This window comes from Benincasa hispida, chromosome 2, assembly GCF_027475165.1.
Source record: "Benincasa hispida cultivar pf3 chromosome 2, pf3_genome.v1.1, whole genome shotgun sequence".
NCBI lineage: Eukaryota > Viridiplantae > Streptophyta > Magnoliopsida > Cucurbitales > Cucurbitaceae > Benincasa > Benincasa hispida.
This window is the reverse complement of record NC_143479.1, coordinates 41,913,518-41,926,154: the sequence shown is the minus strand read 5'-3', so window position 1 is coordinate 41,926,154 and position 12,637 is coordinate 41,913,518. Positions and strand designations below refer to the sequence as shown.

Here is a 12,637-nt window from a genome sequence, read left to right as displayed (position 1 = left end):
TGCTGGCCTCCGAGCAGTTTGTAGAAGAGTTTGAAAGAGAAGTAAGGGAAGAGGAAGAAGAAGAGAAAAGGAAGAAGGCTGAAGAAGAAAGGAGAATGAGAGAAGAGAAGGAAAGGAAGCACAAAACCAACAAGCAGTACTTGAAAAAAAAGAAAGGAAAAGAACTCACGGAGCGCGAGAAGGAGAAACAACGCAAAGAGCGGGAAAAGAAGCAAAGACAAGCAGCCCGCCTTGTGTTGGCCAAAGAAAAGGGCAAGGAAATTGCGGAGAGTAGCGAGCCCGCGTTGGTGAAGAAGTGTCCATCAAAGACAAAAGAAAATGACGACATGCTGATAGAGATGGGCTTTTATCCTGTGCCAACGCCACTACCAGACCTTGTCACGAGCGTGATCGTGGAACATGGTTGGGACACATTCTTCTAGTGCCCAGCTATTGTTTTTCCACAGGTAGTGAGAGACTTCTACTGCGGACATCTACACGGCACCAGAGATGCGGTGACCTTTAAAGGGGAGACGATGTCCTTCAGCGCAAGGGGCATCAATGAGTTGTACCAGACGAAGGATAACTCGGAGGCGCCAGGCAACAGAATCATTGATAATCCCACTAAACAGAAAATGGAAGATGCGATGCGAGTCTTAACGCAACTGGGCACGAAGTGGACGGTTTCTTTGAAAGGCATCCGCACCCTGACGTCCAAGTCATTGCTCTCAGAGGGAAGGCTTTAGGTTTATTTGGTCAAGAAGTGGCTGATCTGAACAATGCATGATAAGACAGTATCGATGGATTGCGTCATGGCCGCATACTGATCGAGGTAGGGCAGTTGATCGCAAGACAGCTCAGAGCATTGGTGAGGCACATTAGAGGACAATACTTCTTTCCACGGACTGTCTCAAGTTTGTGCCTGTCAATGGGCGTAGGCATTGATGAAGAGCCCATGCACGAAGTCCATGGCCTCATCAATATCAAGATCTTAAGGATGCTCCTCAAGGACTCCCCACACTACCCAGAGCTACCTTTAAAGAGGCCTGCCATCGACCTTAATGCACCGTAAGAACCCAAGCAGAAGAGACAGCACAAAGATGATAAGGGAAAAGAAAAGGTCCAAGAATCACCAATGCATGATCCAGAACCTTTGGACCCTTTACCCTCAGTAATCCACCCTCCTAGCCCACCTGAACAACCTTCTTCTCCACTCCACGAGCACTTTACCAATCTTCTCTTTACCTCAAATTCTCCAACCGCAAACCCACTAATCTACTCACCTGCAACATCATCACTACAACATTCCCTTCCACCCCCACATGTTGATGACCCACATGATTTGGGTGAAGGCCCCTCTGCCCAACCCCAAAACGTTGCTGGCGAGACATCACGAGCACAACCTACCATCATCTCCTTGGCTGTTGAGTTAGCAGAAATGCGGTCCCTCCAATCCCAACAATAACAACTCTTCACCCAGCAACAAACCTACTTCGACCAGAAATTTGATGCGATAATGGAGCAGGTCGACAATACACAGTGCAGTGCTGCAACGTCAAGGGAGGCCTTGATCAATATTCAATGCAACACTTATACGGTCCATCGACACTAAAGACAGCTTGCAGAGTGCAACCATGAGTACTTTAATTTTCTAACAGCATATCTTCATAGTCCCATGGTGCCTCTGCATCTCAGGTAGCATCTAGTTTTCGAAGAGACTCCACCCGCATCGCATCAGAACCCTCCTCCAGACCCTCCTACCCCTTAACAATAATCTTTACATTTTTTTTTTGTGCAGCCATTTTGTATTTGTATTCAATTCATTATTTTTCTAAGTTAATTGAATTCTTTGACTCTTTGTACAGGTAACAATTTTGGTATTGCGTTAGTTTATACTCTTTTGTATACTTAGTTAATATTCAATACATTGAGTACATATTCCCTCTATTTTCCTGTGCCTTTTTCTTTATCATCCTTTGTCAACTTTGCAATGTTCTTAATCTCTTTTTTTTGCGTTCTTCATTGCGTTGCCATGATGTATAGTATGTTTATACTTAGAAACATTTCCCACACTTTGTAAATTCTGACTAACACTTAGTTAATTCGTCGTTTAGCATTACTTTACCTTTTATCTTTCAAAGTTGTGCTCAAACCTTCTTTTTGAAAATTTTTCTAAGTGTTTGTCTAGTCTATCCAAACAACGCAATGAGGACCTTGCGCATCTCTGAATTTGGGGATGGAGAAGGTCTGAGTAGATGAGATCAAGAATATGCGGTACTTAAGAAAATGCGTTCATTTTCTTCCCAAAAAAAAATTCATACAAAACTCCAATGTTAGCGCAAGGAAAAACCTAAAAAATAATCCCAACCTGATAAGAGTTAGTTGTGAAAAGAGCCTACTCGTAGTTGGATGTTCACATGACACTCGTGGGAGCAAGCCAAAACGAAGGTGGGTTTCCAAGAACGACGCAGTATGAAAAGCAAAAAAAAAAATTATTGAATAAAAGAAAAATAAAGGAATGCAAGAGACAACTCCTTTGAATATCATGAGTTAAGGTTGAGATTGGCACATAACCGTAGTTGGATGTTCGCTTGACACCCATGGGAACAAGCCAAAACGAAGAGTGTAACCATGACCAACAATCTCTAAATAAATGACACAAAATTTGACTACCGCATATAGATGCATCAAGTTGTTTTGACAAAGAAGAGGTAAACATTCTATTTTAAAACTAGAAAAGCACTTTTGAGTAGAAATTTGTTATATAGAAGAATAAAGTAGGGCTTTGTTAGGAATTAGCAAGGATAGAAGGAAATTGCATTGTCAAGTAATGTGCCTACATGTAACATTCGGAGCAACCAAATCGACACAAAAATATAGGATAGGAATTGAGCATTATTGCCTTAGTAGAAGATATGCTTGAGGACAAGCATATATCTAAATTTGGGGGTGTGATAACTTGTAGAAATACAAGTTATTTATGCTGCCTTACTTAGATATTACGGTTAAAAGAGAGAAAATACGCATCGATTGTATGGAAATTGGCTAAAAAATACAATAATTATAAATTATCGCCAATACACCCACTAACACCATCAAGATGGTAGAAAAGGATATTTCTAGTCTCTTTTATAGGAAACCAAGTCACCGCTTGCGATCAAGGCTCAAGAACGAAACTGAACAACGCATCTCTGTCGCATTGCGCCCGTCAACCAAAAATGAAGAGACGATCAATGCAATGATGGCGCATGCGATAGTCGATCCAAAGCTGAACTTCAACCGCATGCGGTAATAAAAACAACACCACATGCGAGCACATGATCGAAAGATGCAAATGAGCAACGCAATCGCGGAGGAATTTAACACGTGTTCAACTAACCGTTGTGCATTATTGATGGACTGATTGCATAATAGAAGGAATTCCACCATTTTCGGAGATGCCATAACCATAAAGTGGGGACCACAAGTTAGAGAGTAAAAGCCTTCAGCCTATAAATACCCTCATAAAATTCACTGAAAAGATATACTTGATACGAGGGATAATTGATACGAGGCTATTAAGAGAGAGGCTGATCTGAATGCTGATCGAAGAAGATCTAGGAAAAAAAGAGACAAGGCCGAGAGGTGAATCTCAGCGCAATTCTGCCAAATCCCCGCCGTGAAGCTCTGTACCTAGATCCCTTCTACCGGTTGAGCAAGCCTGATAGGGAAGCTCATCCTTCCACACACCCCATATGCCGGCAAGCGATTTCTCCATCCAGATCTATGTCAAGACGTTGGCACTTTTCTATATTTGTTTCTATCTCTACCATCATTTGTATTTCATCTTCTTAGTCTAAATCATTCACAACCATGTATCAGACGCTTGATTTTATAATTAATTGTCATGATCATCTTCATTTCCACTTTTCTATCTATTTTCGTTCATCCATGAGTCGCTTTCTCCACAATGTTTTCTTAATCCCTTGGTAATTAATATGAATTAAACAAGTAACTTAATCTGTGCTAAAGTGATAAATGTGTTTAGCTAAAGCATGCTAGACGACATCTTCACCTGTGAGAGCAGAAGTGAAGATGCCATTCTGATATGTCGAGAGAAGGTTAGAAGAATCCGTTAACTAAAGCGAGAAGTACTTTTTAGAGATGGAAGCAACCTTACGTTCATTACGTTCATCCCTGCTTCACCACAGAGATATGGAAAACGCGGCCGATCACCGAGAGGTGTAAGCCAAGGGAAAGCGGAGCCGTACTTATATCTTTAACACAATTAACAAACTTGCGTTGTTTATATTAACTATCTTTTCTCTTTCTACTTCGCACATAAGCCTTGCCACCGCATAACACGATTCTTTGTATAATCTTCACAGTCAGTCCCAACCTCGATATCTTATATCATGTAACCTGTATCTTGTATCATCATAGCTTAGGTTTACTTTTATTGCACTTTACTTTTATCGCACTTTTATTTTAACGCATCTTTACTTTACTGCACAATTTACTTTATCGCATGTACAAACCACACACTTTTATTAAATTGAAAAACCCTCAGTCGCATATATCACAAATATAACGTATTAACCTAAAACAGTCCCTGTGTTCGACCTTGGATCACACCGAGAAACTTGCGGTGGAATTATACTGGTTCCAATGCATGGAAACTTGTGACAACGCACAACATACTACGAGAACATTCAGAAATAACGCATATCTAGAAGTAGTATCGCATAAAGTCATCATTCATCCATGCATTGTATGACATAAGATCATAGGATTAGAATAGATTCTATGTTGTCAAATTTATGGCACTCTATATGTCCTTCAACACTATCGCAATGGTGTTAGTGGGTGTGTTTACGACATTTCATTATTTTCGTATTTCTCAGCCAATTTGTATACTGTCGATGCAACTTTCCTCTCTTTTTGCCGCAATATCTAAATAAAACAGTATAAATAACTTGTATTTCTACTAGTTATCACACCCCTAAATTTATATATATGCTTGTCTTCAAGCATATCTTCAACTAAGGCAATTTCGCTCAATTCCTATCCTCATTTTGCGTCGATTGGCTGCTTCGAATGCTCCATCTATACAACATTACTTAACAATGCAATTTTCTTTTATCCTTTAATAATTCATCAACATGCTCTACTTTATTCTTATATACAACAAACCTCTACTAAAAAATTCCCTTCTTGTTTTGAGAAGAATGGTTACCTCTTCTTGTAAAAACAACTAGTTGTGTCTTTATGCGGTGATCTGGTTTGCATCATTTTATTTGAGACTGTTGATCATGGTTATGCCCTTCATTTTGGCTTGCTCCCACGGGTGTCATGTGAACATCCAACTACGGTTGTGTGCCAATCTCAACTTTAACTCTTGATTTTCAGTTAAGTCTTACTTTTGTTGGTCAGAGGAGTTATCTCTTATATTCTTATTTTTCTCTTTTTCTTTTTTTTTTCCTTCTCTTTTCATATCGCGTCGATCTTGGAAACCCACCTTCGTTTTGGCTTGCTCCCACGGGTGGGTGTCATGCAAACATCCAACTATGAGCAGGTTTTTTTCACGTCTTAACTCTTATCAGGTTGGGATTTTCCCTTGCGCTGACATTGGAGTTTGTATGAAATTTAATATATTTTTTTTTTATGATAATGAACGCATTTTCCTAATGATAATCGCATCTGCTCAGACCTTCCCCACCCCAAAATTTAGAGATGCGCAAGGTCCTCATTGCATTGTTTTGGACAGAAAAGACAAAACACTTAGTCAAAATTTTGAAAAGAAGGTTTGAGCGGAGTCTTGAAATAGAAAAGGTAAAGCAGTACTATTGTTATGAGTTATCTAAGTGTTAGTCAAAAAGTGCAAAGTGTAAGAAATTTTGCTAAGGGTATGCATACTACTCATCATGGCAACGCAATTAATAACGCAAAATATATGATAAAGAACATTGCAATAATTGACAAAGGCCAATAAGTAAAGAGGTTACCGCATACGGAAAGAATAGTTACTCAGTTGTATTAAAATTAACCAAGTATACAAAGAATTACAATTATCGCAATACAAAATTTGAGCATGTATAAAGAATCAAGGTATAGCTTCTATACATAAAAAATATTGAAATTAATTTATCCTTTGTATTTTATTCGGATGGGTGCAAGGTTAAAGATTAACGCAGTGCATCTGTTACCGCAAATGCATATTTGCAGAGGACGGGAAACAACGCATGCATTAGCGCAACACACCCCTCAACTCAGTGCATTTCTGGAGGACGGGTGCACGGTATTTCTACTGGCGCAACACTACCTCGACATAGTACGTTTTCGCTAAAGACGGACGCAGAATACATACGCGCCAACACACCCCTTAGCGCAATGCATTTGTGTAAGATGGACGCAAAGTGTATCTTGTTAGCGCAAGATGCACCCAGTCGATAAGACTTTGCGGTGTTCATTTTCTTTTTATTCTGTCATTCACAGAAATTTAAAAACCGTGCAACTAATGTAGAAAAGTAAGGAAATTGAACAAAGCATGGAAATAACGCAATCGAATTAAACTGAAAGTAAACTCATAAATCAGTAAAGTCTATACTAGTAAACAGTAAATAACGCAATGTAGAAAACCGTAAAGGAAATCTGTAAAGAAAGCGATTAAACATAGATATAGGGATGTTGATTGAAAGAAGTTTTTTAGAGTTATCGCAATAGCATCCCCACAAGCAATCAATCCTACTTGCCTAAGTCGATGGTTTCCATGCGTCGTTCCACATTGCCCCCATAGTAGGGCTTAATTCGTTGACCATTGACTTTGAATGCATTGCTCCCATCTTCAGTTGTTAGCTCCACTACGCCATGGGGAAAGATAGTCTTGATGCGGAATGGACCTGACTAGCGGGACTTCAACTTCCCTGGAAACAATCACAAACGTGCATTAAATATAAGTACCTGTTGACCCTCAGAGAATGTCCGGTTGCTTATGCGGTCGTTATGCCACTTCTTGGTTCGTTCTTTATAAAGCTTGGCATTTTCGTAGGCATTCATTCGCCACTCGACCAACTCGTTCAATTGCAAATTCCGAACTTCCCCTGCGCTTGATAGATCAACGTTCAGCTTTTTGCTTGCCCATATTGCCTTGTGTTCCAACTCGAGAGGCAGATGACAAGCTTTTCTGAAGACTAGAGCATATGGGGACATGCCTATTGGAGTTTTGAAGGCAGTCTTGTATGTCCATAATGCTTCATCGAGCTTAGGTGACCAATCCTTCTTGGAGGTACTGACTATGTCACACCCCATTCCAGACCACCCGCTGAGCCTAGGAAAGGGCATGACTGCAGTAGTTATCAACCCTTTGGTTGACACTTACTGCCTAATAACTCTTGTTGAATAACTTTGATACCAATATATAACTCATATACAGCGGAATGTCTTTAGGCCAAAAAATATTTATTAATTCAGAAACATAACATGTTTAGAGTCATTACAACACTAGATTCACAAGTTCTAAAGCCCAAAACCCTAGTCCTTATATGAACAACAATAACATGTGTACACTATTTACAGTAACCACCTAACAGACGGGTTACAATATCTTTATCCTTTAGTGGCAGAGCAGATGTAGAGCTATCTTCTGAGGATTTGACCGCTACCTAGGGGAAAGGAAAACATTTGAAAACGGGGTGAGCTTGCTAGCCCAGTGAGTGACTTAAGAAAGATAACTGATTCTCATGCTAAAGTCTCAATAAAGAGTTTAAACTAAAATATAAGCTTCTACAGTACCTTGTACTGCAGTATATACATTTTCCAAGCATAAAGCATATAAAGTTGTTTTAATCATAAAACATTAAAACTGTTTCTCAGTTGAGAATAACCCCACAATGGGTAAAAACAATCCCAACACCAACTGCTAGTCAAGAGATAACCCTTTTGCTCAATCTCTTACTTTAACTACCTATGTTCACGTGGCCATACTAAGTACCGTCATACCTTTGGTACTTCTGCTTAGATACCTTCTCAAATGTCCTTAAGTATCGAGCTGCTAGGATACCTTCTCAAATGTCCTTCGGTATCTAGTTGGGCAGATACCTTCTCAAATGTCCTTCGGTATCGCGTTTTAAGTAAAACTAGTCATAAATGACTTTCTCTTTAAAGCATGTAAAGTATAACACATAAAAAAACATGGCTTTAAAGATACTAACGCATGTTGGGTATATTTAACACATACAAATAGCTTTTCGACAAACTTCCCACACATGCATGCGTATAAAACATAACTCATGGTTTGCTTGGAAATCATTGTAAAACTAGCTGGCATGAGAATAATGTTCTTTAAAACATGCTTTCTGTAAAACATTGTAAATCAAGCATTTTAATTAAATTTCTTAGTCACTCACCTCGATCGCTTAGGAACTTTTCACTCTAGTAGTTCCTTTTCTACCTCGGGCTCCCTTTTTCACCCCTAGAATCCAGATTCAATTTAACACTCGGATTACTCATAGGTCTAGGCCTTATTTCGAGATACTTCCTTCTACAAACACATTAATGTCTTAGGAAGCTTACCCTAAAATTTGAGCTCAGAAGTTCTCGTGGTTTGGCCGGAATCACAAAATATTCAAGACTAGCCCAAGCTTATCCGACAGCCTGACCCTTCTGTCTTTTTCTCAGTTTCCAACCCGATCCCTTCAAGATTTTTCTCCGGCATCCCTACCATAAAAACTAGACTTTTAGAGCTTTCAGGTGGCTTTGAAATCACTCCAAACGAACGAGTAAATTGGGAGAAATTCCGTCCCAATTTGATGTTGTTTTCCAGACTTCACTATCCAATGCGTCCTCTTTGAAGCTCTATGATCAACGCATAGATTTTGCTCTCAACGCAAAGTTTACTCAACTTTCCCACTCTTTTAAATGTCTTTTTGAATTGTGATCTGAAAATGAAGTCTTTGGTCCTATTTATAGGCGTCCAAACATTCTCCAAATTTGACACCTCCTACTTGGCTGCATGTCCAAGTGTTTTCTCCTCACACTAACAACACAACTTTTGATCAACGCAATCTAAGTGTCCTTCTCCTACCTAGCCAATGCATGGGCTTCAATTTGCATGTCCTCTTATGCAACCACCTCAAATTCTTAAGGCCTAACGTTTCCTCCCAAGAAGACAAATGTTTGATGATGTCCTTTATGTGATCCCATCCTTCATATGCGTCCACAAACTCTTGGATGTTCAACGCATAGTCTATAATTAATGCATATCAAGCCTTTGTTCCACTTGGTTTTCCACTCAGTACCATCACAACCCAACTTAGCCATCGCAAGAGCCAGCCACCACCAATGCATAGGATGGCCGCTCGTCCTCGATGCATCGCTCACTCAGCATCACTGCAAGGCTCGTTGGCATCGACGCATGGCGCTTGGCATAGGCGCTGGTCACTGACGCATGCGAGTGTCGCATAGGCGCTGGTCATTGCTCGCAGGGCATGCTCGGCCGCATGGGCGCTTGGTATGGCGCTCGACGCATTGATGCTCGATAGAGCGTTCGACCCATAGGCATGGCCGCTCGACGCATGGGCAGGGGCGTTCGATGCATGGCCGCTCGGCAGGGCGCTTCGATGCATAGGCTGGGGTACACGATGCATGGCCGTTCGGCAGGGTGCTCAATGCATAAGCATGGCCGCTCGACGCATTGGCATGGCCGCTTGAAGCATGCCTTGCCCATGTCCTTGCCTCCCCTTGTGTCTTCCAATGCATCACTTCCATCTTCCTTCCTTCAGCCGCATGATAACTTGTAGAAATACAAGTTATTTATGCCACCTTATCTAGATATTGCGGCCAAAAGTTAGCAAATATGCGCTGATTGTATGAAAATTAGCCTAGTATTACAATAATTATAAATGATTGCAATTACACCCACTGAAACCATAAAGATGGAAGACAAGCCGAATTTTACTCTGTTTTACAGGAGATGAAGTCACCGCTAGCGCTCAAGGCTCACGAGAAGGTGATCAACGCATCTCTGTCATATTGCGTCCGTCAATCAACAATGAAGAGAAAATTACTGTAATGACGACGCAATGCAACAGAAGATCCAAAGTTGTGTTTCAACCGCATGCGGTAATAAAAACAACACCGCATGCGAACCCATGATTTGAAGATGCAGCTGAGCAACGCAAAAGTGGAGGATTGAGACACGTGTACAACTAATGGTTGTGCAGAATTGACGGTCTGATTTCATAATAGAAGGAATAATCTCCCTCCATCTTCGAAATTACCATAACGATCAAGTGGGGACCACAAGGCCAGAGTCAAACATTCGCACCTATAAATACCCCATTGATTTCAGAGAAAAAATATGCTACTGAATATGGGGTAAGTTCAACAAAATTGTTGAGAGAAAAGGCTGAGCTGAGTGCTTAAGAGACAAAATCCGGGAAGAAGATGAGATAAGGCCGAGAGGTGAATCTTAGATCTAATCTGCCAAACACCCGATTGAAAGCTCTGTGCAAAGATCCCTACTACTAGTGAAGCAAGCGAGGAAGCTCTTCCTGCCATCAAAACCATTCTATCAAGCAAGCGGATCTTCATCAAATCAGTGACAAGACATTGGCACTTGTTTGTTTCTATCTATCTCTTTCATCGTTGTACTTCACTGTTCTTTATCTTTTCATTCACACACCATGTATCAAACGCTTAATAGAGATATTAAATTTTTCGATAGCTTCCATATACCATTTTCTGTCTATTTTCGTTTACCTGTCAATCACTTTCTTCATGATGTTTTCTTAATTCCCTGATAAGCAATATGAATTAACCAAGTACTTAATTTATGTTGAAGATATAAAATGCGTTTAGCTAAGGCATGCTAGACGACATCTTCACCTATGAGAGCAGAAGTGAAGATGTCATTCTAATCTATTGAGAGAGGGTTAGATAAATGTGTTAACTAATGCGAGTAGTACTTTCAAACATTGAAGCAACCTTGCGTTCATTACGTTAGTCTCTGTTTAACCACAGACATGTGGGAGCGCGGTCGATCACCGAGAGGTGTATGCCAAGAGAAGAATGGAACAGTATTTGTAGCTTCAATGCGATTAAAAACTTGCATTGTTTATATTATTTTTCTTTCTCTTTCTATTCTATTCATAAGGCTTGCCGCCGCATCCCACGTCTTTGCACAACTTTCACAGCCAGCCTTGACCCCAACATCTTCTACATGAATCCTGTATCTTGTATCATCTAGCTTAGGTTTACTGTATTTTTATTTTATTATCGCATCTTTACTGCTTTACTTTATTTTATTGCAATTTATATACTTGTACACACACACTTTTAAAGATTGAAAACCTGGTCACATATATCATGAACGTACCACAATAACCTAAACCAGTCCTCGTGTTTGACCTCAGATCACACCGAGAAACTTGCGGTGGAATTACACTTGGTTCCATTGTAAGGAAACTTGTGACAGCGTATGGCATACTACATGAACATCCATAATTAACGCATATTCAGAAGTAGTATCGCATCATCATGAGCATAGAACATTATACATCCTTACCTATCCAAAAGCCAGTCAACAAGTTTATGGCGCCGTTGTCGGGAACTTGGTTAACGATTTATTGTTTGAGTGTATTTTTGGTATTTTGCAGGACAGATCTCATTGTACTGGCTATTCAACGTGGAGAGCAGCTTGACAGTTTATGAGTCCTAGTGCTAAACTGAAATTCGTACCTGACCCTGAGATCAAGCAAACTTTCCGTGCAAGGGTACATTAGAACCGAATTCGGCAAAAAAAGGCAGCCAGCATGGTGGACAACAACGATATCATGGTGTCAGTTGCAAACCAAGGGGATGTTCGGCCGATTCAGGATTCTATTTTCCTACGGGTGACCGCAACATCTCGATGCGTAATTATGCGACACCTAGTTTGTATGATTTTTCGCCTGGAATCTCGAGGCCGACTGTAGAGGAGAATGCGCGTTTTGAGATTAAGCCGGTCATGTTGCAGATGATTCAAAATGCCGGGCAGTTTGGGGGTTTGCAAGGTGAAGACCCACATGCCCATCTGACCAGCTTTTTCGAGATATGCGGAAATTTTTCCTTACCTGGCGTTACCCCAGTAAATATAAAATTGTATATGTTCCCTTACACCTTGAGGGATGAAGCAAAGAGGTGGTCGTAAGCATTAGAGCCAGATGAAATTAATGGATGGGAGCAGTTGGTTGATAGGTTCATGAACAGATTCTTCCCTCCATTTGTCAACATAAGAAGTCAGAGAGAGGTTTTGAATTTCGAACAAAAGGGTTATGAAACCTTGAGCACTGCTTGGGTGCGATTCCTACAGTTAGTGAAGAACTATCCGCATATTGGGATTCCTGACGGTATTTTGATGGAAACCTTTTACAATGGCCTCAACCAATCAACACAAACAGTTGTTGATGCCTCCGCAGAAGGAGGATTAATGAATAAGTCATATACGGAAGCGAAGAACAGATTAGATTGCATCTCGTGACATTCTGACGAATGGATCGATACCGGGCTTGAGATAAGAGGTCAGGAGCAAGAAAGAGTAGAAAGGGTCGATGTGCCAACAAACACAATGAGCGAATTGGTCGAATAAATGACCATAATGACCTCGCTCCTCCAGATGGTGGCTAATCAGCAGATAACTCTC

The 12,637-nt window shown here is 40.5% G+C and overlaps 1 protein-coding gene across 1 annotated transcript; it reads right to left on the bottom strand.

The window, feature by feature from the left end:
• Positions 1 to 6,891: 6,891 nt before the first annotated feature.
• LOC120069156 (uncharacterized) lies at positions 6,892 to 7,299 on the bottom strand. The gene has a single exon (XM_039020832.2). It carries the CDS (start codon positions 7,297 to 7,299, stop codon positions 6,892 to 6,894), a length of 408 nt encoding a protein of 135 aa, XP_038876760.2.
• Positions 7,300 to 12,637: the final 5,338 nt, after the last annotated feature.

What these genes read in the sequence shown, in the direction of transcription:
- LOC120069156 (XM_039020832.2), bottom strand. Translation starts at nt 7,299, where the DNA reads ATGCCCTTTCCTAGGCTCAGCGGGTGGTCTGGAATGGGGTGTGACATA.